We start from the raw sequence: 21,752 nt of genomic DNA on the forward strand, positions 1-21,752 counted from the left end.
CTCCAAGCAGGACAGACCCATCGTTGCACAGAAAGTCCTGATTCAAGGAAACACCAAGCTCAGGAAAATAGAAAAGAGTCCTAGGTAAAGGGGTTCTGAGTGTGGGACTCAGGAAACTGGTTCCTGAATGTTGACTCGGCCCCTAGGTATCCTTGTATTCTCTGAAATGACCTTTTCTCTTCTCTCTTCACTTGAAGACTCTAACCCGAACCTCTCAAGGCACTACAAAAATTATAGGTGCTGGGAGTTACGCCTGACTGAAGGGGTGGGGGGAGTGATTTACCGTGACCAGGATGGTCATCCTAGGGAGAGAGAGTAGGATCATCCCCCTTCCCCTCCAACCAAAGAGGCCTCCTGTGGTTGAGTCTCCATGTGAGGAAGGGTCCTGGCTAAGTCTAGCTCAGTGGGCAGGTGAGAGATCCAATAATTAACCAATCAATTCAGGGGAAAAATAGGATTAAATAGCCAGGCCAGAGGTCAAGAAGGCCTCTGTGATCTGGATTTGTCTGGATTGTTGGCAGCAGAAGTCCCAGAGGGGCCTCAACAGAAGGGGGTAAAAAGGGCTTCTTGGGCTTCATTTCTAGTGTCTCTCTTTTCCAGAGGGTGGGTGAGGGTGACCGCACTCTGCTCACAGGACATAACATTCTCAGCTGTCCTGGAGAAAGCATTTGATGGACTTCTCGGTGCCCATCATATTGGGGTGTCCTTGAGATTTAGGAAGAAAAATAATCAGAATTTTCTGTTTAGGCCACCCTGGAGGCCACCAGAAAACAAGTCAGCGCTAGAGCCGGGGTCCTGACCCCCTGAGCTTGATCACTGGTACGATGTAATTTTACATTTATAATTTGTGGGAAATCTCCCTTCACCGGACTAGGGTGAAGAGGGACACCTCTCCTACCTTCTACCCTTTCTAAAACCCACATGGGCCCCCTCCGGCTGGGCCTGGGACCCTCCCCCAAGTGAGGAGGGGCCTCCCTCCAGGTAGATGCTGGGGCCGCAGCTCTGATCCAGCCTCCCTGATGCAACTAACAGGCAGTTCCTAGGGAGCCGGGCTGATCCAAGGCTGGGGCCTTGGCTCGGAAACATGGCTAGCGTCCTCAGGTAGGCCTGCCCACCGACTGGGCCTCCCCCCAGGGTTCCTCCATAAGGCTTGCATCAGGCAGACCCTTAGCCTCTGTCAGACCCTTCGACCCCATCTTCCCAGGGCAGGTGCTTGGTTCTAGTCACTGGAAGGGGCATGAATTGACTTCATGGGAGTAGTGGGGTCCCTCTGGCCATTGTTGGCCCTCTTCCTTCTGGAGGCTCCCTCTCTTCACCAGTCTCAGGGGATGAGTGGGGTTGGTAGGAGTTTGGCTTTTAGGTCAGGTCTGTGTTGATTTTTTCCCCTCTAAAACACAGAATAAAATGTTTGTTTCAAAGTCCTATGATCTCATGCAGTTAACTGGTTCGGGAGGAAGATAACAAGCCATAATTTACTATAAATAAAACCAGCCTTGCTGGGCAGACCGAGGCCGGGCCGGCGGGCAGGCGGGCGGCAGTGATGGGGATTTGATGCTGCTAGATTTTTCAACACTGCATATACATGGGGACAACTAATTTGCAAGAAAGCCTTGTGAGCCCCAACTTTCTTAGGGATGAGCAGGGCTCACAGAGCTGGGCCAGGGGCTAGCTAGGGCTTCTCCCCGACCCCAGTCCTGCTTTCCCTTTGGCTGCCGAGGGGATCAACAAGGGAGGTGGAAGACCGTGAGTCCCGGGCTCATTTCTATTCCTGCTCTGCTGTGAAGTGAAGATGCCCCCATCTCTGGCATGGACTGGCTAGTTGTTTTGTAGCCAGCAGCTTCCAGGGTGGGTTCTCTTCTCCATTTTCCAGAAAGGCCATTTTTGCAGCAGTCAAATGACAAAGCTCTGCTCTAAAAGTATGCTCTAAACTAAAATGGAAGGAATATAATGGGGGCTCCACCATAAATCCGTCTGAATGTCGCTTAGGATTACCCAAGCTTCATTTGCTGACTATCCTTATTCACTGACTCCTTAGGAAAATGGGCATCTCTGTGGGGCTTTCCCCCCTTCTAAATGCATATTTGGTGTGAGTGTTCAGAGCCCAGCCAGTATTCAAGCCAGCCAGGGGCTGTTCAGGATTCATTTATGTAGAGCACAAGTATTTCTAGGAAAGGGGAAAATGCTGATGTTTTTAGGTGAGAAAAGATTCTTGCTCGGACCGTGCCACCTTTCAAATGTTGGCTGAAAAATATCCAAAAGGCCACATGAAAAATCAGGATGAAAATAGCTTCGAAATTCCCAGAGGAAAAGTGGATGAAGCATTCATTTGAAGGAGTGACCATTCAAAATCCCTTGGCCCAGACAGAGGAGGGGGGACCTGCGGGGTGACCAGCAGGGATTCCACTAAGGAGAAGGGAGGCATGGGGCCAGAGTGGGCTCCCGAATGTTCCCACCACCAGTCTCCAGTTGTTGCTCTCTGCCTGCAAAGCGTGACATGATTTTTTTGTTTCTCTTCACTGAACATGGGCTTTTAAGGTAAACCCAATAAGAGTTCTTTAATGAAAAAAATACCCTGGGTTGAAATCAGTCAGTTTAGCTCCTGTGTTTTATGAAGGGCATTACCCCAGGCTTATTACTTGGGCGATAAAATCTCGAAGCTCCAGGAGCCCCGGTGGGGGGGTGGCCGGCCCTCGGCCCCCCGCCGGCCGTGATCCCCGAGAGCCGAGTGTTTCTCATTAGGCTCGGCGCGGCCTCACGGGGCTGGGGCTTCATTCAGGCCTTTGGACAAGTCTCGGTTTATTTTTCGGTGGATAAACAACGTTATCTTGTTAGCGGAGGCCAGACATTTCCTCTGATTTTACCGAGAGAGGAGAGAGCTGGGTGCATTCTGGGTCCGGTGATGCCAACCAGCTGGCTGAGCATGGGAAGCCCGGGCAGAGCCGGGTGTTGCTCAGGGTGGAGGCGGCTGCCACCGCTTTCTGGCAGAATCCCTCCATTCTCCTCCAGCTTGGGGTGGGGGGGCCATGCCATGTCCACAAAGCACCCGGATGCCCGGATTTTCAGAAGCTGAGAGCCAGCGTTCCTCATCTTGAAGTAAATCACCCTGAAAATATCTTCTGAATCCATTCACGGTACGAGCCTTGAGAAGTTGGGAATATTTAAAAGAATTATTTCAACAAAATCAATGGATTCAAATGGGGTTTTTTCCTCCTAGAAAAGGTATTTTAAAATAGTAAATTCTTATGTGTATTATTCTTCATCTCTTAGTAGAAGAATCTTTTATTTTGGTGATTACCCACTTAGAATAATTGATTGGACTAATTATTGCATAAATAATATGGCAATTTAGATACAAGTTTATAGTTTGCTTGTGAGAGCTAATGAAAACAGACCTATAGGAATAATGGTGGGGTTTCAAGCCCGTTTTCTTCCTCTTTTCATATTGATTGAAAAATATTCATGATTTGTGCATAATCCAGGGGAGCTGATTAAGATGGAAAAAACCCCTCTCTCTAATTTTGTTCCATCCGAGGTGATGTGGGTAGTAATTTGCAAAATTCGCTAGCATGTGTGTGTGTCGTCGCAGCAGCCGGGGCTCTCGGGCACACGCTCGTGGCTCTTCTTGGGCTCTGTCTTCTTGGCCGCCCCCTTATCGCTGTTTCAGTTTGGAGCCAGCCCTGGATGGGAATACATCTGTGGTTTTAGGGATAACAGACTCGGGTTCCTTTTGGAAATACCAAAATGGTGAATTTTTATCTTAGAAAATTGTAGCTTGGGTTGAATCTCCGAACAGGGTGAGAGACTTCCCTGAGCCAGAGAGCATCCACAGAGGGCTTGGTTGAATTTCATTCGACATGGATTCAGGGGTCTCCAGCACATGGGAGCCTGCATCTGCCCAAGTAGAGTAACCTGGACTTGGCAAGGGAAACCTGCCCGAGAGCAGTGGGGGCCTCTGGCTGACATTTGGAGGATGGTGGGTTCAGGAGAAATCTTGATTTTAAAGGGTGTTGTTTTAGAAAGTCCTGAGGTGCAGAATGCTGTGAGAGCTCACACCCAGCTGCCTAGGTCTGGACCCCAGAGGGATGAAGACCCCCGGCCTCCCCACTCTTCCCTAAGGACTAATCCCAGGAAGGCCCAGGAATGCTTCCTGTGGCTCTGGGAGACTGGGAGGTCCTGGTAGAGAAGGGATCTGTGACCGTCCCCTTGGATGTCTCCTCACTGGCCAGGACTCCTTTTGGCTAGCACAGTGAAAGGGACACAGACATTCCATGAATGTCATGCCTTCAGGTGCTTCTCCAAAGAGTACTCAAGGTCATAGATATGGAGTGGAGGGACCCCTCATTTAACAGATGAGGAATCTGCATCAGACAAAGGTAAAGTGACTTAACCAGTCCATATCTGAGCTCAAATTTAACCCAGGCTCTTCCCAAGGCCCTCTGTGTCATGCTAAGTTGCCTCTAAGTGATGGGGGGGGGGGGGTCAGGGTCCCCCTGCCAGAGATCCCCTCTGGAGACCTCAGAGACTAGGTGGTGATCTGGCATCGCCTCTCTTGAAACCTGGCCATTGTTGGGCCGGGGCTGTTGGACTTTGCTCTGCTTGTAGTGACTGATGGAGGGAAGCCCCCACCTCACCTGCTCCCAGAGAGAACAGCTCCCTCTGCCCAAACCAGCTGAGAGAGGGCCCAGCTCCTCTTTCTTCCCTAGTCGATGGTTTCTAGGAGTTTGCCCATAGATCTGCGATAACAGTGGCTTGGTGGTGGCTGGGCAGGGGCTCACCAGGGAAGCCACTAAATGGTTTTGCCCTTTGAAGTGCCCCCCACCCCATCCTCTCCTTCTCTTTGGGGGTACAGGCTTGCTCTAAATCACCCAAGGCCCAGGAAAAAGCCCTAGACCCCAGGGGATCCCCGCAACCCCAGCCATCCCCCCTTGTTTGGCTAGGAGTCCAACCCTTGGACCCCAGGTCAACCTTCCCTTAATCTGGCTGGGGGTCTGCCCCCAAACCCCCTAGTCATATAGCCCCCCTTCATCTGCCCCCATCTCCCCCTTGAGTCTGACTGGTGACTCCCAGTTATCTCCCACTCAGAGAGAGCATGGGACAATCTCAGAGTTGGGGGGGAGCGGCCATCATGGGAAGGATCTTTCCACAGGAAAGCTGGTCTTCACCTTGAGTTTGCCCAAGAGTCCAGAGGGCACCATCCCGCATCCTGGGCATCCTGGCCTGTCTTCCTCCACCTCATCACTGCTCTAGAGCAGAAACTTCACCCACCTCCCAGCTGAAGAGGAGGTGGGGGGTGTCACTCAGCAGCCAGGCCCCCCGCCTCTCCCCACTTCTGGGCAGCCAGGCTCTGGGCCAGAATGATACTGACCCCCCATCTGCTGGAGCCCACGGCGGGGGGCAGCCTTTGGGGCCCAGGCTTCTAGACAAGGTCCTCCCCTCCAGCGCTGTTTCCTGTTATATTGAAAAGAGCACAGGAGCCACATCCATTCATGCAGGGCCCTTGAGGGTCAGTTAGAGAGGGGCTCATCTTCCAGCCCCGGGGGGGGGGGTGCTCACAAACCTTCTGGGGTGAAATAAAAGCCAAACCTCAGGTCCCCTCCCCACCTCAGCCCCCCGCAGACCCCTCCCCACCTCAGACCCAGGACTTCCAGCCCAGCTGGCTGGCCCCGTTCTGGGGGCCCAGTCTCCACTGGCACTTTGGGAATCCTTATCTTCAAGCTGGGCTCAGTCCACAAGGGGTGAAGACTTTCTGGGTGGCCCCCCTCCTCCCACAATCCCCTAGCCCTCCCTGTTTGGTAATCTTGAGCTAATCTGCCCAGGAGGAGAGCGGCACCTCCCTGAGGGCCAGGCCCCCCTCTCCTGACCTCCCACCCCTCCGACGACTGGGAAGCGGTGCGGTCCCTGGGGGGGAGTCAGTGCGAGAGGAGGAGGAGGAGGAGGAGGAGGAGGAGGAGGAGGAGGAGGAGGAGGAGGAGGAAGGGGAGGAGGGGGAGGAGGAGGAGGGGGAGGGGGGGGAGGAGGGGAGGGGAGGGGGAGGAGGAGGAGGAAGGGAGGGGGAGGAGGAAAGAGAGAAGAGGAGGAAAGCAAGGGGAGGAGGAAGAGGGAGTTAGCTGACCCTCCCTCCAGCCCTCAGCTCTTGAGGCTGACTTGCCTTCCTTGGCTCTGCTTTGGGCAGACCCAGAGGCTCTGCCTTGGCTCAGCGGCGTGGAGAGTCCTGGGGGCCCAAGGGGAGGGCACCTCCCTTCCGCCTGCTCTCCTGGCCCCTCTCCAGCCTCAGTTTCCTGATCTCTCAAAAGATGGCAGTCTTTGTTTCCCAAGTCCTCCAGTCCCAGAAGCCTGTGCCCTGGCTTGTGTGCGCCCCAAAGAAGTAAAGAAATCAGAGAAGAGAGGGGTCCTCGGTGGGTGAGCAGAGGTCTCCCTGCTCTGGGCCTTGGCTGGGCCCCGACAGGCTGCTGCTTCTCCTTGCTGTCCGGGGCCGGTGGCTCCCCACTAACACTTCCACCGAGATGGACAAATATGGTTCCCGTCATTAATCAGTCCCTTTCCAATCCTCTCCCAGCATGAAACGATTTAGAAAACTGGAGGCGGCCCGAGGGACCAGGGTTTGAGACATGGCCCTGGGATCAGGAAGGCCGAAATTCAGATCTGAGCTGGGTGACACTGGGCAAATCCCCGGACCCGAGCCTGCCTCAGTTTCCTTCTCTGTAAAATGGAAGCCCGACATGCGTAGGGCCTTCTTCTGGCCTCCCCTCCCAATCGATTTGCTTGTTCATCTCCCCAGAGGAGGTTGGTGCCAAGTACTCTACGGACCAGAAGCCTGGTTGAGCTCTTAAAATCCCAGAAATCCCGTCTGATCCAGCGTGGGATGGGGGCTCTGGCTGATTCTGCTGTGGACCGGTGGGCGGCGGGGGGAGAGGAGGGTTTGTTGGGAAAGAGAACGTGAGCAAAGCCCAGATGGAGCGCCAGCTCCCGGCAGGTGGGGCCCCAGGTGGGCAGACCCCAGGCATGCTGTGGGGGAGGGCTGCATCCAGAACTTGGGGATGCCCATGTACCACCTCCTCGGAGCCACCTCAGAACCGGAAGCTTGGATTTGCAGGAAGACAGTGTCAGCCAGTGCCCAAGGCTGGTTTCGACCCAAGCTGTTCACTTAGCCAGTTGGCTTTGCCCAGTCACTCGGGCCCTTCCCCAGGCCCGGGGAGAGAAAGGCCCTCTGGCCCACTCTGCCTCAGTGGTTCTCCTCTGCCCTCCCACCAAGCCCTTCTCTCTGTGCCTCATTTCCAATGCGCAGCAAGATGCTGGGGAGCCTCAGGGGAGGGTCACCCGGACCCCCTTCCCCACAACCAGGTATGGTCTCTCGAGCCATCCACTGCCTTCGAGGCCATGACACTGCCATTCCAGACTTGCCGGTCGGCCTGTTTTCCACTGCCCTCCAGAGAGGGATGGCTGGGGGGAGGGGGGTCCAGACACTGAGCTGCCAAGTTGGGAGGACCCTGTCAGAAGGGAGCTGAGAGTGGCTCCCCTCCCTAGGCCCTGGTTTTAGATTGTAGTCTTTGGGGGGCTGCTTTTTGCTGGGAACCTGCCTTGAGCCCCTTCTCCATCTGCTTTCTGTCAGCCCCTTTTCAACACCACTGGCTTCTGGGGCCTCATTTCCTGACTGCGGCGTTTTCCCAAATTGAAGAGAAATATGCAGAATTGTGGCAAATGGGGCTGAGCTGGGCAAGGAGAAGTGGACTGAGGAGAGGGCCCCCCATGCCATTCAAAACTACAGTGACCTTGGGCCGGGGGCAAGAGGGAGCCCGTGGGGTCTCCAGGCCCTAGCTAAGAGGCCAAGGAAAACTCAAAATCCTGAAGATCCTGCTTTGCTGGGTTTGGCTGCCCCAGGGTTCCGGTACCTGATCCACAGGCTCACCCTGTCCCCTGCCCCCCACCAGCTCCAGAGAGCTTCTGGGGACCCAGCTTGGCCAGAGAAGGTGGAGCTGGTGGAGGTAGTGCTACTGGGGGAAGAAAATGGACAATGGTCACTCCTTGACCTTTCCGAGAGCGGATCTGGGGCCAGGGGCTTGAACAAAAGGGCTGAGCCCAGGCTCAGTCACAGTGGGGGCACCCGGACAGCCTGGGGCTACCTTGGGGGGCTGCCAGCCCATCCTGGTTCTCATTTTTAAATATCCCCTTTTCTGTGCCAAACACTTGCATAATATCTTGAAGCTGGTCCGTCTTGGAGTCCATCAAGAAGCATCTCGAAGGCCTTAAAGTGCTGCAAGACTGTGCGGTTCTGTCTCTCTGTAGCTCTCTCCCTCTCTCTCTGCCCCAACTCCGTCTCTCTCTCTCTCTGCACAGAAGAAGCTGTTCTGACCTTGGCTGGGGCTCTGAGGCTTGGGGAGCTTGAGTTTGGGTCTTGGGTCTGGAGGGAGAAGTGCCTGGCTGAGCCTGGGACTCCCGGCCCAGCACCATGACTTGGGTCATGAGGCCTGGAGCTGCCCTGAGGCCGGGGAAGGCCACTGGTGTCTAGAGCCGCCTGTGGTCAATGGGCAGAAGGAAAAGCTGCTGAGCTTTGAAGGAAGCAGAGAGAGAGACCTCCTCCTCCTCCCAGTGCTGTTCTAACCCGCTGGGGGGACCCTGGGGGACACCAAGCCTGCCAGGGCTCCCAGGGTTGGGGGGGCAGTTTCCTCGTCCCTTTTTAAGCATCCATCTGTCTTTTCTTCCAGCTTGCAGTTCCTCACAATGATGAGTGGACCCGGTTTGCTCGGACCCTGGTGGAGATCCGAGCCAACAGAGCGGACAGCGAGGAGGAAGGGGCGGCCGAGCTGGCGGCCTAGGGCGGCGCTGGGCGCAGACCCATCCTCCGGCCTGGCAGACCGCCCACCTGGGGGGACCCTCCTGTGTTCTCCGTGGCCCTACTGTTCCCGTGGCTTGCTTGGCATGTTCCCTGCCCCACTTCCAGCATCCACCCCTCCCTGTCCTGAGTCTAGAACCCACCAGAGGGGTTCTAGACTTTATATTGATGTCTCCCAAGTCAAAAGCAGGAAAGGGAAGCCAAGTCTTGATGGATGTCCTTGTTGCCTTTAGCTGGGTTCCAGGGCTGGGGGCCCTAGTCCTCCTGCTGCCCCCCAAAGTTGGGGGGGGGGGCTTGGTCCTCTGAGACCTCTTAGAAATGCGCTTTCTGCCCTTTGCTGCTCCTTATTTATTTCAGGGTGGGTGGGGGTGTTTGGAGGTGTGTTTGTGTGTGGGGGGGTAATGTGTATATGCATTCGAGTGCTGTAGGGAAGGAGCCTAAAGCCTGGGCTCCTCAGACCCCTGGCTGGCCTCCCTGCCTCTGTCAAGGCTCTGCTGACCTCTTTCATCAGGCCTGAAGGGAGGGCAGGGGGGCATTGGCATTATTTCAAGGGTATCTGGGTCATGCCAGCCAGCAGAGGCTGGCAAAAATTGGTAGTTCCTCAATGTGACCCTGGGATCACCAATAAAAATCTTCCAAACCAGTTCTGTGGCTTTAGTGTTTGTCCCCCCAGGTGGGTCCATCCAACCTGCCCTGCTTACACCGGGGGGGGCAGGACATTGCCAGCACCTCCCTGCATGTCCATGCTCATGCCCACCCCCCGTGCCCATGACCAGAGGGTCTTCATGGTTTGGGAAGATAGACAAGAAAACCCAGGGCTTTCCTAGGCAGGGAACTGGACCATGAGCCAAAGTTTGGTCTGGTCTGGGCTTGATTGGTGGTGTCTGTCTGTCTGTCTGTCTCTGTCTCCCCTGCCCCCATCCCATGGACAAGGAAGTCCTGGAACTCTATGAGTTTTGTCTGGAGGAGGAATTTCACCCAAGGGTCCTGGGTGGGGGTCTTCCAGCCCATTAAAACAGATTTTTGCTGCCTTGGTCGGGGAATGTTCTTGGGGATGCAGATGAATCAACAACCACAACCACAACAACCAGGGCCCCAAGGTTCAGAGCCTGGGCTTTTAACAAGCTTCCCCAGAGGTTGTTTGCCCCCCCCCCCCAAGCACGTAGGTCACTGAGGTCCGCCAGCTCTGGCTCGCTGACCGGGATTTGGTGGGGGGCACCCGCCCCACTGGAGAATCTCCTACCCTCCATTCAAACAGATGGAGTCAAGACGGTCTAATGGCACTCTGCCTGCGGGTGGGCTCTGCTGCACCCGCCCCAGGAACCTTTCTGCAGGGTCCCAAGTGAAAGCCCCTCACATGAACTCTCTGGGGCCCAGCAGGTGCTGGGAGCCGGCCCAGATGATTCCCAGGGGTCTGCACCTGATAACAGACAGTTGGGGAGGGGTGCGGGGGGTGGGGCAGCAATGGTGCTCTGGGCTTGGAGCCACAGGGGCTGGGTTCAAATCCCAGCTGATCCTTCCTCCCTGGGCACTCCAGAGGTGGGTCACCCTTGCAGGAGACACAACTTCCCTCAGGGTGGGGAGGGCAGCAGCAGCTCTGGGCACCCGGGTCACCATCACCTGACCTCGGAGCGCCCTCGCCAGGCATCCAGTCCCTGGATCCCAACGTGACTCTGGCTGTCAGGGGCAAGGCTGGCAACAACCTGGACCATTTCTGAAGGAATGCCAGAAACCACCCCACTTTCTGAAGGGGCACTGAGGGAAGGGGGTGCTGGGGTTCACCCCCCTGGCTCCCCTAAGCACCCCACAGGATGTGTCAAAAAAGGGATTCCCAGGGGCCCTGTGCTGAGGTGGTCTGTCATTCCACAGGGAAATGCAGATGCCTGGGGGATGAGGGAAGAGAGCTGGGGGGGGGGAGGACTCGAGTGAGTGCTCCTTTATGGAAATGACACCACCAGGGACACACAACATTTCCAATGTAGATGGGGGGGGGGGGAGCCAAACTGGGTAGAAAAACAGATTGTGGCAAGTCAAGGGGAGGAGGGGGAGGGGAAGGAAGGAGTGGGGAGAAGAAGAAGAGGGGAGGAGGAGTATCACAGGGGACCTTGGCATGGCTCCATAAAGAAAGTCGATTGCCGAATGTAATGGGGGGTTATTGGGGGTGACAGGAGATGCTACGTCTCTGGGGAGACATATGGGGGTGGACTGATCCTCAAAGGGCCTTGGGACAACTGAAAAGAAGTAGAAGTTCTCAAAGGTCTGAAGGCAGGAAGGGGGGACCCAGCCAGCAACAAGGGGGCCAGGGCCACCTCTCTGGAGGCTGGAGGCTGCTCTGTGTCCTGGGCCCAGGGAAGAGAGGCTCCTGCCTAGAGCCACCATCTAGCTCAAAATGGGGACCCAGGCCCCTAAGTTTTGCTGAATTTGCTCTCCTCTGGCTCCTCGAAGCTCCCCCCCGAGGCCTGCCCCTGCTTGGTCCCCAGCCAGAGGTCATCAGAGGATTCCGTCACTCCTATGACCCCCCCCCCGCTTCTGTACTGTGCTCCCCAAGCCCCGTGGCTGCCCATCCTTGGGCTCCAGAGCCACTGGTCACCTTCTCTGACTGACCTGCCTTCAGGGGGCTCATGCCAACATGGAGGGGGGTGGGTCTGGAGGAGGTAGCCCCCAGTCCAAAGCAGAGTCAGACCCAAATGGCTGTTTCAAAGGTTTATTTCTCTCTTCAGAAATAAATACACAGCCCATCCACCATGGCTCAAGGCACCAGAAATCAGAGACCAGTTTTGGCTTCAACATGATTTGAGGTAAAGAGAAGGGCAGGGGTGGTGGCCGTGGGGGAACGTGCTGGTCTGTCCACCTTTTGGTCATATATCTGACGGAACGGGAGAGACAATGCTGAGGACACGGCCCAGCAGGAACAGAATTCGAGGTCTCAACAGTCAATGTGGTTTGCATTACAGAAAAACATGTTTCACATCAATACTCTATAATCCGATCCAGAGACAGAGCCCACGTGTGTCAATGTTTAAAACCTGATGCCAGGCAGCATAGCCTATTTAAAAAAAACTTGGGGCTTCAGTCCTCTCTTCTTCCCGACTCCAGGACCAGTGGCTCTGGCCACACACCCAGGCCCAGGAAAGGGTCCCTTGGGCCTCCTCCTATAGGATGTGGCTCCTTCCACAGCCTCTCTGGGGTCACCCTGACCTTTGGCAAGGTCTGGGGTCACCTCAGTCCCAAGAACGAATCATGAGCATGAATTTCACCGTGATCTGGTTAAGGAAGCACAAACCCCAAATGATTCCACATAATAATCATGATAAAAAGCCCCAACCCAAATCTGAACAAGAGACATGTGAGGGGAAGGAGAGTGGCGCAGCCCTGGCAGGTTGGTGGCATGGGCCTGAAGGCCTAGAGACCTAGGGGGCAGGTGTGGATGATTTGAAGCGAGGCAAGTAAAGTCCAAACTTGTTTTCAATGCCTGCAAATGTGGCCACCGCCAACTTGTAGCCCCCAACGTGATCGGCGTTGGGCTCTGACTTGGCAAGCTGGGATTTCACAGCCGGCTCCCCTGCAACTGGTTTTCTGAAAGAAAAGAGACCAAGTGAGGTTCTGGAGGTCCAAGAAGGTCCCCACCCACCCTTGCCTCATACTCACGTGCCCCCAAAGTCCACATAGAGCCAGCGCTGCAGCAGCTCATAGGTCAGCAGCGTCACACCAAACTGGGGCGATGACCGGAACACCCGGGCTGATGAAGAGAGGGGCATGGCAAGCTGAAGCCGGCCACACCAGAAGCTTCCGAGCCCTTCCCCTGAGGTCTCAACGGACCACCCGCCAACTCCCTGTCTGTACCTCCTGTTCCCTTCCACAAGGCTCTGGGGCCCTCTTCTCGAAGAATCTTCTGGAAGCAGTCTATGACTCCACTGTAGGTGGTCTGGCCTGTCCGAGCTGCCACCTGCAATCTGGTCTTGATCACGTCAGCGGGGGTCACCAACGACGCGGCCGGCATACCTGCAGGAGCACGAGCCATCCATGGGAGACACTGACTGCCAGATACCAATCTTTCCTCCCCACCCCAGTGCATGTGGGCACAGGTGCGCCCGCCCTCATCAGGACCTCCCTCCACCTCCCTGCCTAGGCTGAAGTGGACCAATTGTCACATTTTGAGAGGCGAAGCTTGCTTACCCCTTCCTTTTTTTTTTTTTAACTTTTTTCCTTTTTTTATTCTAATTTTATTTATTTAAGGCAATGGGGCTAAGTGACTTGCTCAAGGTCCCACAGCTATGCAATTATAGTGTCTGAGGTCACATCTGAACTCAAGACCGCCTGACTCCGGGACTAGTGCTTTATCCACCTCACTGCTCCACCACCTGCCCTTTCTGAACTGTCCCAGAGGCCGCCTCCGCTCTCTTCTACAAGGAGAAGCCACATTTCTTTGTGCCAGGGACAGGCACTAACCCCAAGTCCTTGGTGGGAGGTGAAGGGACAGTGGCCACCATCTCCCTGAGGGACTGGCTCCAGGCTGGCCAGAGGCAGGGACCTGAGACACGGACAGCCTGGCTTCCACTGCACGCTCATCCCTCTGACAGATGCTCACCCTACAAACCCTTGGAGGAACTGCTTTATTCCAACGTGGAAGAGCCAACAAGGCAACTTCTACAGGAAGGGTGGTTGTGGGCCCAGGGCCTGCCTGGCAGCCCTGACACTTACCAGCAATGGCCCCCGCCAGGAGAAGGCTGCCAGGGCTGACATGCCCGTCCTCCTGAGCGAAGGATGCCTTCACATGTGCATAGCAGGGAAAGTAAATGGCAGAGAAGGGGATGTCCCGCAGAAAGCATGCTTTGGCGCCCTGCAAAGTGGAAGAGGAAGTGTGAGAGAGTGGGCGAGGATGCAGGAAGGAGAAGGGGAGGTGGCTGGGTGCCACACAAGGAAGAAAGGGCGAGGGCCCCCAAGAGCCTGGCAGACACCAGCATCAGGAGGAGCTCCGGCCCAGAGGGGGCAGGTCCCCAAGCATGCCCCAGTCAGTCCTGACCACCATGCTAGAGGGGAGGGAAGCATGGCAAGGTCCCATTCTGTGGACACATGGATGGGTCATCTGGGACGGAATTAAAACCCAGATGGAGAAGGCTGGTAGTGGGCATCTCGATCCATCAATCTATAAACCTGGAGCCACCAAATGATAACACAGAGGGGTAAAGATGGAGCCCAATGGTCCAACAGCACTGGGTGTGAGAGATGTTGGGGCTGCTCAGGTGAAGTCTCTCAGGTGAAGGGTCAGGGTCAAGTCTTCCTTGGTTTCCAATAGCACCCCATGCTAAGGGGGCTTCTGAACTAAATGTGTACCCCCCTCACTGTCCTGGAGAAAAAGACCACCCACAAGTTCAGTGAGAGGGTTATCTCAAGAGCTGCCAATTCCACCAGTGGGGAGAAGGGCACAGTGACTTTAGGGAGCAGGCCAGAGACAAAACCAAGGCCAACTAACAGGTCCTCACATTCCCACAGGAAGGTGGAGCTGCCAGGATGCACCCATCCACCATGATGAATGGCACTCACAGAGCACCCCCCTCCCCCTTTTTTGCAAGACAATGGGGTTAAGTGACTTGTCCAAGGTCACACAGCTGAGCAATGATTTAAGTGTCTGAGGCCAGATTTGAACTCAGGTCCTCCTGACTCCAGGGCCAGTGCTCTATCCACTGTGCCACCTGGCTACTCCTCTCCCCTCTTTCTCACAGATGCTCCAGTCTTTACTTCTGAGATTCACCAGACAGCCCCCACCCCGACTGATCTAGGTCTTATCTTTCCTGGGGTGCACCTGGAAGTAAACCAGGCCTTAAGAGACCTGGCACTAAAGTCTCAGACCCAGACATGTGTCCCTCTGCCAGAGCCCCCAAGAGCAGCCGGCCCTGTCCCAGCCTGACCAGAAGGGGAAGAGGCCGTGCATGCACCTGGGCCTGGGACCACTGGCGCAGAGGACCCAAGGTCACCCAGGTGAGCTGCTCTGCTCTCCCAACATGCCCAAGGGATGCCATGCACTGGGTCATGGTAGAAACCTGAGGTCACCATCTTAAGCTGCGGCTGGCTCAGCCAAGGATAAGGACAGCAGCATCAGCTAGCCCGCACCTTTGCCCGGCTGCCATTTTCTTGTGCCATTTCTGAGAGAAATCGCTTCCCCTTATGCAAGTCCCCCCTGGAAGCCAGCAAGGATCACGTTCTCACTGTGCTCCCTTCTCCAGGGACATGAATGCTAACTTGGGAATACCTGCCCAAGGGCTCAGCTGCCAAGGGCCTGACCTGTCCAGGGCTGACCTCTCTGTAAACAAGGCCAGAGAGGTGGCTCTGGCTTCGCTCCACCATCCCCCCAAGGGTGGGCCTCATTTCACTGGTCTACACCCAAGCCTAGTGGACTGGGGAGGCCTCCCACCCTCTGGCAAACAATCCCCCAAGGGGCTTCCCTGCCTCTCTCCCCCATCTCTCTGTCTGTCTGTCCTGCCCGGGTCTCACCTGAGAAGAGTCTGCAGACAAACCCACGCCTTCCCGGCAAGAGCAGGGTAATTAGCCTGACAAAGGCACCTCTGTGTCGGCCGGCACAAGGAGCCAGCCGGTCTGGGAGACGCAGGCTTAGCCTGGCCTCCTGCAGTGAATGCACATTGTCTAGCTGGGGAAAGATGCCAGCGCGGGACCTGGACACATTCAAGCCCACAGTGGCGCACCTTGTCTGCCCAGGTGATTGAAGGGCTTCTGGGCCGGCCCCTTGTTACCCACCTTCCAGGTGGAGGATTTATTGGGCGCGGATAATTGTTATTTGGATCCCAGAGCTCCAGACAATAGGCAGCAAGTCACCCTTTGATCCCTGAACATTCTTCTGGCTTTTCCACGTGATTAACCCTTGGCTCCAGGGCTGGGGAAGGGGGCTCCCCCAGGTCCCTTCCTCTGAAAGATGACAGCAGCAGAGGCTGGCCCATCTAGCTCGGCCTCCACCTCATTCCCAGACTCCTTTTGCACTGTGGGCCCTCACATCCCCGCCACCGCAGGCGTGAGGGGAGGAGAACTGAGGCCAGACACAAGCCAAGGGCTGGGCTGGAGGCCTGAAGGCCGGCTCCCTTCCCTCTCCTGGGCTCAGCCGCCTCTCCACGTTGGCAGGCTCAGCCTCTGCCGTCTAGGCCCTGAGAACCACCCTCCCATGAGTCAGACACCCAACTATGGGAGGTGACAAAGGCGAGCTTCAAACCCAGGCTAATGGGAGACAATGAAGGGAGGCCCAACGAGGCCCAACACTGGGCAGGGGACAGGAAGGCCATCAGCATTTCTTAGGATTTCAAAATGGATGAAAACCAACAGTCCAATCACTCCCTGGGCAAAGATTTAGTCTTTATTTTAGGAAAAGAAAGTCACCCAGTGGTGCCACAGTGACCCTCAAAACACCCTGGGAAGGGTCCAAGGGTCCACAGAACAGAAGCATGCCAGGATTTTAGGGGTAATGATAGAGTCCCCAAAACTTATTTCTCCCCATACTTGGGGAAGGTGAGGTGGCACCAGGATGCAAGAGGCAGTGGGGTTGCTGGCCCACTCTGCCCTGGCTCTGCCCATTTTTGTAAGGCTACTCCACGTGGGCAGGATGGTCCTTGATAAACTAGTGTCCAGAGGGGAAAAAAACGGGTGGTGACCCCCAGGGAAGTGACTCCAAAGACTGCAGGGAGCTGCTGCCCAGAGGCATGAGGAAGGACAAGGCTTTACTCTTTCCTCTCCTCAAGCCCTGGAGGGCTTCAGGGGAAGGATCCAGATGTCCAAGAGGAGAAGGACCACCTTTGAGGAGCAACAAAAGATTGAGGGGAGAAGAGACAGCATAAAGATGGGGCTGGAGCCCCAGGAGGTTGTGGATCCTTTTTTAAAAATGGAGGGTACTGGAGGAGGACCCCATCTGTGGGGAGAGACTCAAGGTGGGACTGAGGGAGAAGAAGCTAGAAGCAATGAGAGGGCACGGCTATTGGGGGATGAATGGCAGAAGAGCAAGGGGAGGTAGAAGTGAAGTGTGCAGTCACCCAGAGTGGGTGGAGCAGAGACCCCGGGCCCCAGGGTCTGAGAACAAGCTTGGTCAGGGCCTTTGCTTTGAAAAATCTGGGGCTCAGGCAGCTCTGGGACAGTAGGGAAAGGGGGTTGGGGTAGACAGAGCATGGGGGCCCTCATGTGACAGACTAGGGGGAGAGGAGGAAGGCCAGAATGTCCCCCTAGGCTGACCAAGCTCTGCAGCTGGCTGGCACTGCTCAGCCCAAAGCTGGGTCAGGAACTTGGAGAGCACAGAGCAGGAAGGCAAGGAGCAGATGGGACCCTGGAGGAGGTTCCCCAAAATCACCGGTGAACAGCCCCAGTTGACTGGCTCTACTACGAAGTCCAAAGCCAGGGAAGAGTCTGGGAAAAATAGCCAGCAAACAGAGGATCTCACACTAGCCTTGGGGATGACTAGAAAGAGGGAATGACTAAAACAGCTACTGGCCAAGTCCCAGAAGAGAGTGCAGTTTGGGACCGAGTTCACCTAGCAAGACAAAGAAAAAAATAAGACTTTCTCTATTTAACGAGAGCAGCAAAGGGAGCAACTGGAAGCGGAGTGAGAGCCAGGTCCAAAGAATGCGTCTTGTCAGGACAAAGAGGAAGTAACTGCTTGACACAATGTCATCCAAGGAATACAATCTTTAAAAATTAGGATGGACCAAAAACAGTGATTCATTACCCACGATAAGAAGAAACAGTGGAAGTAGGAGGGCTGAACACACACAAAAAAGGAAGTTTAAAGAATCTCTTATTTAATATTCCAAGAAATCCTCACACTGTCCAGAAGATAAAGTGAATACAGCAAGAATCAACAGTCTTGACTCCCTAAAAAAAAATAGATACTCAAGAACATTGCAATCTGGATCCAGAGCTTCTAGGTAGATGAAACTATTTAAGAAGCTAAAAAGAACTCAAGCAGCCGAAGCCCTGGTGCAACCCCTGGGAGTAGCAACCCACTCAGAAGGGGCAGAGCCTGGAACATTCCAGAAGGCAGAGGGCTGGCAGAACAGGAGCCCTCTGTAGAGAGAAAGGACTTAGAATAAAAGAAAGATGGGAGCTCTGGAGAAACGACAGAAGCAAAAGGCAACCAAGGTCACAAAGATGGGGGTCAGAAATGAGGCAGCACCCCGGCCCCACGGTTGGGCAGGGCACTGTGCCCTGCTGGCCTCAGCTTCCTCATCTCTGCCAAGAAGACAATAGCAGCAACAAGAACAAGGAGTGTTGGGGGCACAGGAGAGTGGCTGAGCTTCTCTAAGTGCCAGGGTGGGGGGGGTTGTTCCCTGCTGCCATCCCCCCCAGCTCTGGCACCCCTCCACACAGGGCCAGCCCCCACAGGCCCAGGCCCCACAGCCCCCGAGGGAGGTTACCTTGTAGATTCCGAAGAGGCCCAGGTCGCGGAGCACAGTCAGCGCACTGACCCGCGGGCCAGTGGTTATCTCTCCGGCCACTTGTAGTCGGATCTTGACGATCTCCAGGGGGTTTGTGAAAATCACCTGCGAGCCTCCAGCCTGAAAGTGAAAGAGGTGAGCCTTGAGGAAAGAGTCCCCCAAGCCTTGCCCCCTCCCGGCCCCTTAGGGAGGGGGCGTCCACAGAGAGGCGTGGAGAACCCCCCCACAAGAACCCTCGGACAGACCTGGAGACGTAGCTGAAGAAACTCAGGGGTGGGGGGACTGGGAGGAGCTTCCCCCCCTCCAGGGCCATCCCTCCCCAGCATGGTCAGCCCCCTGTTGCTGCCCTGGAAGTCCGGTGGGCTGACCACAGGAGAGGAGGCCAGGCCATGGCTCGGAATGTGGAGGGCATCCAGGCCAGGCTGCAGTGGGCCATACAGTGAAGACATGTAGGGGCCAGTAGTTGAACTCAGGCCCCAGGAGAGGAAGATGGGCCGTTCAAAGTTGGGGTGGGGGGAGCATGAGTAGGGGGAAAATGAAGAGAACTGGCCCTTAAGCACAAAGCCTCAGTCAAACAGTGGACTCAATGAATGATGCATGGAATAACAAGAAATCTTCATCCAAGTAGAAAAGGCTGAAAGAAATAGAGGACAATGGAGGCCTCTCCCACCCCCAAATGACTGACCTAGAAATTTGTGACCCAAAAGAGCCTGAACCTCCCCCAAATAATGGACTGCTTCTGTGCTTGCTACCCCAAGCCCTGAGCCCTCCTAACAGCAAGCACTGTTCAACTTCTCTACTTACACCCCAGTCAGCTGTGCAGCAGTCCCTGACCCTTGGAGACCCTCTTTGAGAATTTCTGGACAAAGACTAGAGAGATCTGCCAATTCTTCCTTTAGTCAATTTTACAGACGAGGACACAGAGGTAAACAGGGTCATGTAACCTGCCCAAAATTCATTTATAAAATTGTCCAGATCTTGGGACCAGAGGGCAAAGAAGAAAACAGAAAGAATCCAGTGATCACCTCCTGAAAAATATCCCCAAAACTCCCATGAATTTCATAGCTAAAATAGTTTTCTGCTCAAAGAACAAAACAGAATAAAATCCCCAGAAGCATCCAGGACTAAATCTGGATGGGTCATCATCTGACCCACACAAGCCTTAAGAGCTGCCACCCTGAAAAACAGAAGAGCCTGAACCTAGATAATTAAAAAAAGAACAAAGGATCCAGGGTTCTACCAAGAACCTTGATGTAAGGGCCAGGAAGAAGGACAATTTGATTTTCAAGGAAGGAAGTAGAAATTTGAAAAGAGTAAAGGGTGGAAACGTTAAGCAAGGTCAAAGAAGGAGGCAAGGAAGATTCTGGAGAGAACAGGCACAGATGTCTGACTAGGGAAGAGAGTTGTGGAGAGCAGACGAGGAAGCTGAGGGGCCTGAGCCGGGGGGGGGGGGGGGGACTGTAAAGTGGAGGTGGACCAAGGAGGGGTTCTGTGATGAGGTGTCCCAGCTCCTCCTTCCTTGGGAAAAGAATTTATCAAATCTAAATGTTGTGGTGTTGTCTTTGAGGGCAATTACCATGCCAGGACAGGGGGAAGGGCAAGAGGGAGCCCTTAAGCAAATCTGCATTGATATAATGTGAATCCCAACTGGGACTTTTTAGAAGGTTTTGGTGTCCAGAAGCTTCCATGGATGAGACCATGGACTTGATGCCCAGAGCCTTGATCTGACGCATCCCCTAACAGACTGCAATGGACTCGGGAGTGAGAAGTGGAGGTTGTAGATGTCTCCACAACAAGCCAAAAGAGTATATTTGATCTCCCCAAACTCAATGGCTCTATACATCCTCCATGAAAGTCCTGCTGATCCTGTTGAGAGGCCATGTGGATGTCCATAGGACTTGACAGCAGGAGGCACATGTGCATATATGACTGTTTCATCAAAAAACACTCCTTGGCTATGGTAATTCACTGATATTTCTACCACACTCTCCTCAGCTCTTTATAAACACCAAAGTGAAACTATGCAGGGCAAAATATTTGTCTTCTACTAACCCAAGTCAGGGTGCTCTAAATTTCAGGAATATTAGACCTGTTTTAAGCCATTCATCCCAGATTGAGAATCATCTAGCCCAGAGAGACCCCAGGATATCAGGTCCAATGGCATCCCTTCCCAAAGATCCTTGGGATGCTAAGACTGAGGTCTGAGGACACTCTTCTGTTTCCTTTTAGCCTTTCAACATGCCCCTGAAATGGTGAACTCTGTCAATAGGGCACCACAAAAGTATCCTGAGAGCTCTCATTTTCCAAAGGATGCCATTCTCATGGCTCAACCCCTAATTTCTAGGGTTTCTACTGGAGAGAAAATAGCCACTCCAGGGAGTTTCAAGTCTAGACTCTATATCTGTGATCATCTCTCTCATATTTGCATACAGGGATCACCTCTGTGGGCATCTTTTCCTGCTGTGGGAAGCAGTGTTCTCCTAATCCTGAGCTCCCAGTCCCCTCTTCAACACTACCCTGCTGTTCTACCAACCATCCCTAGGACCTCCTAGACCAAGATGTCCTTATCTGGTCTTCCATACATGGATGGCCCCTTTCAGTTCCACGAAGGAAGGGCCAATCTTGGTGAAGGTCCCAGTTAGAGAAAGCATGCACCCAAGAAATGTTTCCTCATCGATCTGTTCATTTGAGGCATTGTCAGCTGTACAATGAGCTGGAAGGGGCCTACCCCAGGTCTCTGACTCCCACAGGAACACCTTTGCCAGTGTCCAGGTTCACATCACATTGGCCATTCAGTGGTCTGTCTCCACTGACTGGGAATCCAGATGACAAAAGAAAACCTTCAAATGAATCGGAGGAGCAATATCAGAGGTCTGGTGCTGGAAGGGTATTCCTGGTCACTTCCAGATCATGCCATTTCCTTTTTCCCCAGATCCCCTGGATAGGGTCTTATCTTCCTCCTTAGGGGATAAAAGAGAGACTTGCTGGGGGACATAAATGATTTTGCTTGCTCCATTTATATTCTTAATGCTTAGTATAATATCTGGCAAATTGTATAGGATCAATATTTTTTCATTCAATCCAAACCCCTCTCTTTACAAAAGGAGAAACTGAGGCCAAGGCAGCAAGTGACTTGTTCAACGTCCCAGACATTATGCAACTGAGTCAGAATCTGAAACCAGTATCAATTGTGTAACATAGGAAGCACTGACACAGGACATCCTCACACCCAAGAAAGTGCTGAGTTCTACGAAGCAGAATTGCAAAACAAAGGACAGGTGAGAATCACAGGCTGAGAGATAGCTTCCTCCTAAATGTTTCTATTTTTGCCTGACCTGTGATAGAGATTGCTGAGCTCATACTAGTCTGATCAGCCAGACAGAATGATGTCACTTTGGTCCTCCTTGAGTCTGAAGAACAAACTCAAGTCATCATTATGGTCTGGAAAATGGTCAATGGCAATGGGTCTCAGGGACCTTGTTTTGGGGACTGTCATG

The 21,752-nt window shown here is 54.2% G+C and overlaps 2 protein-coding genes across 2 annotated transcripts in view; one reads left to right on the plus strand and one right to left on the minus strand.

Moving 5' to 3' along the window:
* Nucleotides 1-9,182, plus strand: part of DYNC1I1 (dynein cytoplasmic 1 intermediate chain 1) — a 149,271-nt gene extending 140,089 nt beyond the window's left edge. Inside the window, exon 17 of the mRNA XM_074195358.1 lies at nt 8,703-9,182. Within this exon, the coding sequence (XP_074051459.1) occupies nt 8,703-8,813 (111 nt within the window). The 3' untranslated portion in view covers nt 8,814-9,182. The remainder of the gene's footprint in view (nt 1-8,702) is intronic.
* Nucleotides 9,183-11,524: 2,342 nt separating this feature from the next.
* SLC25A13 (solute carrier family 25 member 13) overlaps nt 11,525-21,752 on the minus strand; it is an 82,554-nt gene continuing 72,326 nt past the window's right edge. Inside the window, exons 14-18 of the mRNA XM_074195359.1 lie at nt 18,235-18,375; nt 13,532-13,670; nt 12,674-12,832; nt 12,479-12,569; nt 11,525-12,406 (exon numbers count right to left, since the gene is read on the minus strand). Of these exons, the coding sequence (XP_074051460.1) occupies nt 12,241-12,406; nt 12,479-12,569; nt 12,674-12,832; nt 13,532-13,670; nt 18,235-18,375 (696 nt within the window). The 3' untranslated portion in view covers nt 11,525-12,240. The remainder of the gene's footprint in view (nt 12,407-12,478; nt 12,570-12,673; nt 12,833-13,531; nt 13,671-18,234; nt 18,376-21,752) is intronic.

This window comes from Macrotis lagotis, chromosome 7 (genome assembly GCF_037893015.1).
Source record: "Macrotis lagotis isolate mMagLag1 chromosome 7, bilby.v1.9.chrom.fasta, whole genome shotgun sequence".
NCBI classification, from domain to species: domain Eukaryota; kingdom Metazoa; phylum Chordata; class Mammalia; order Peramelemorphia; family Peramelidae; genus Macrotis; species Macrotis lagotis.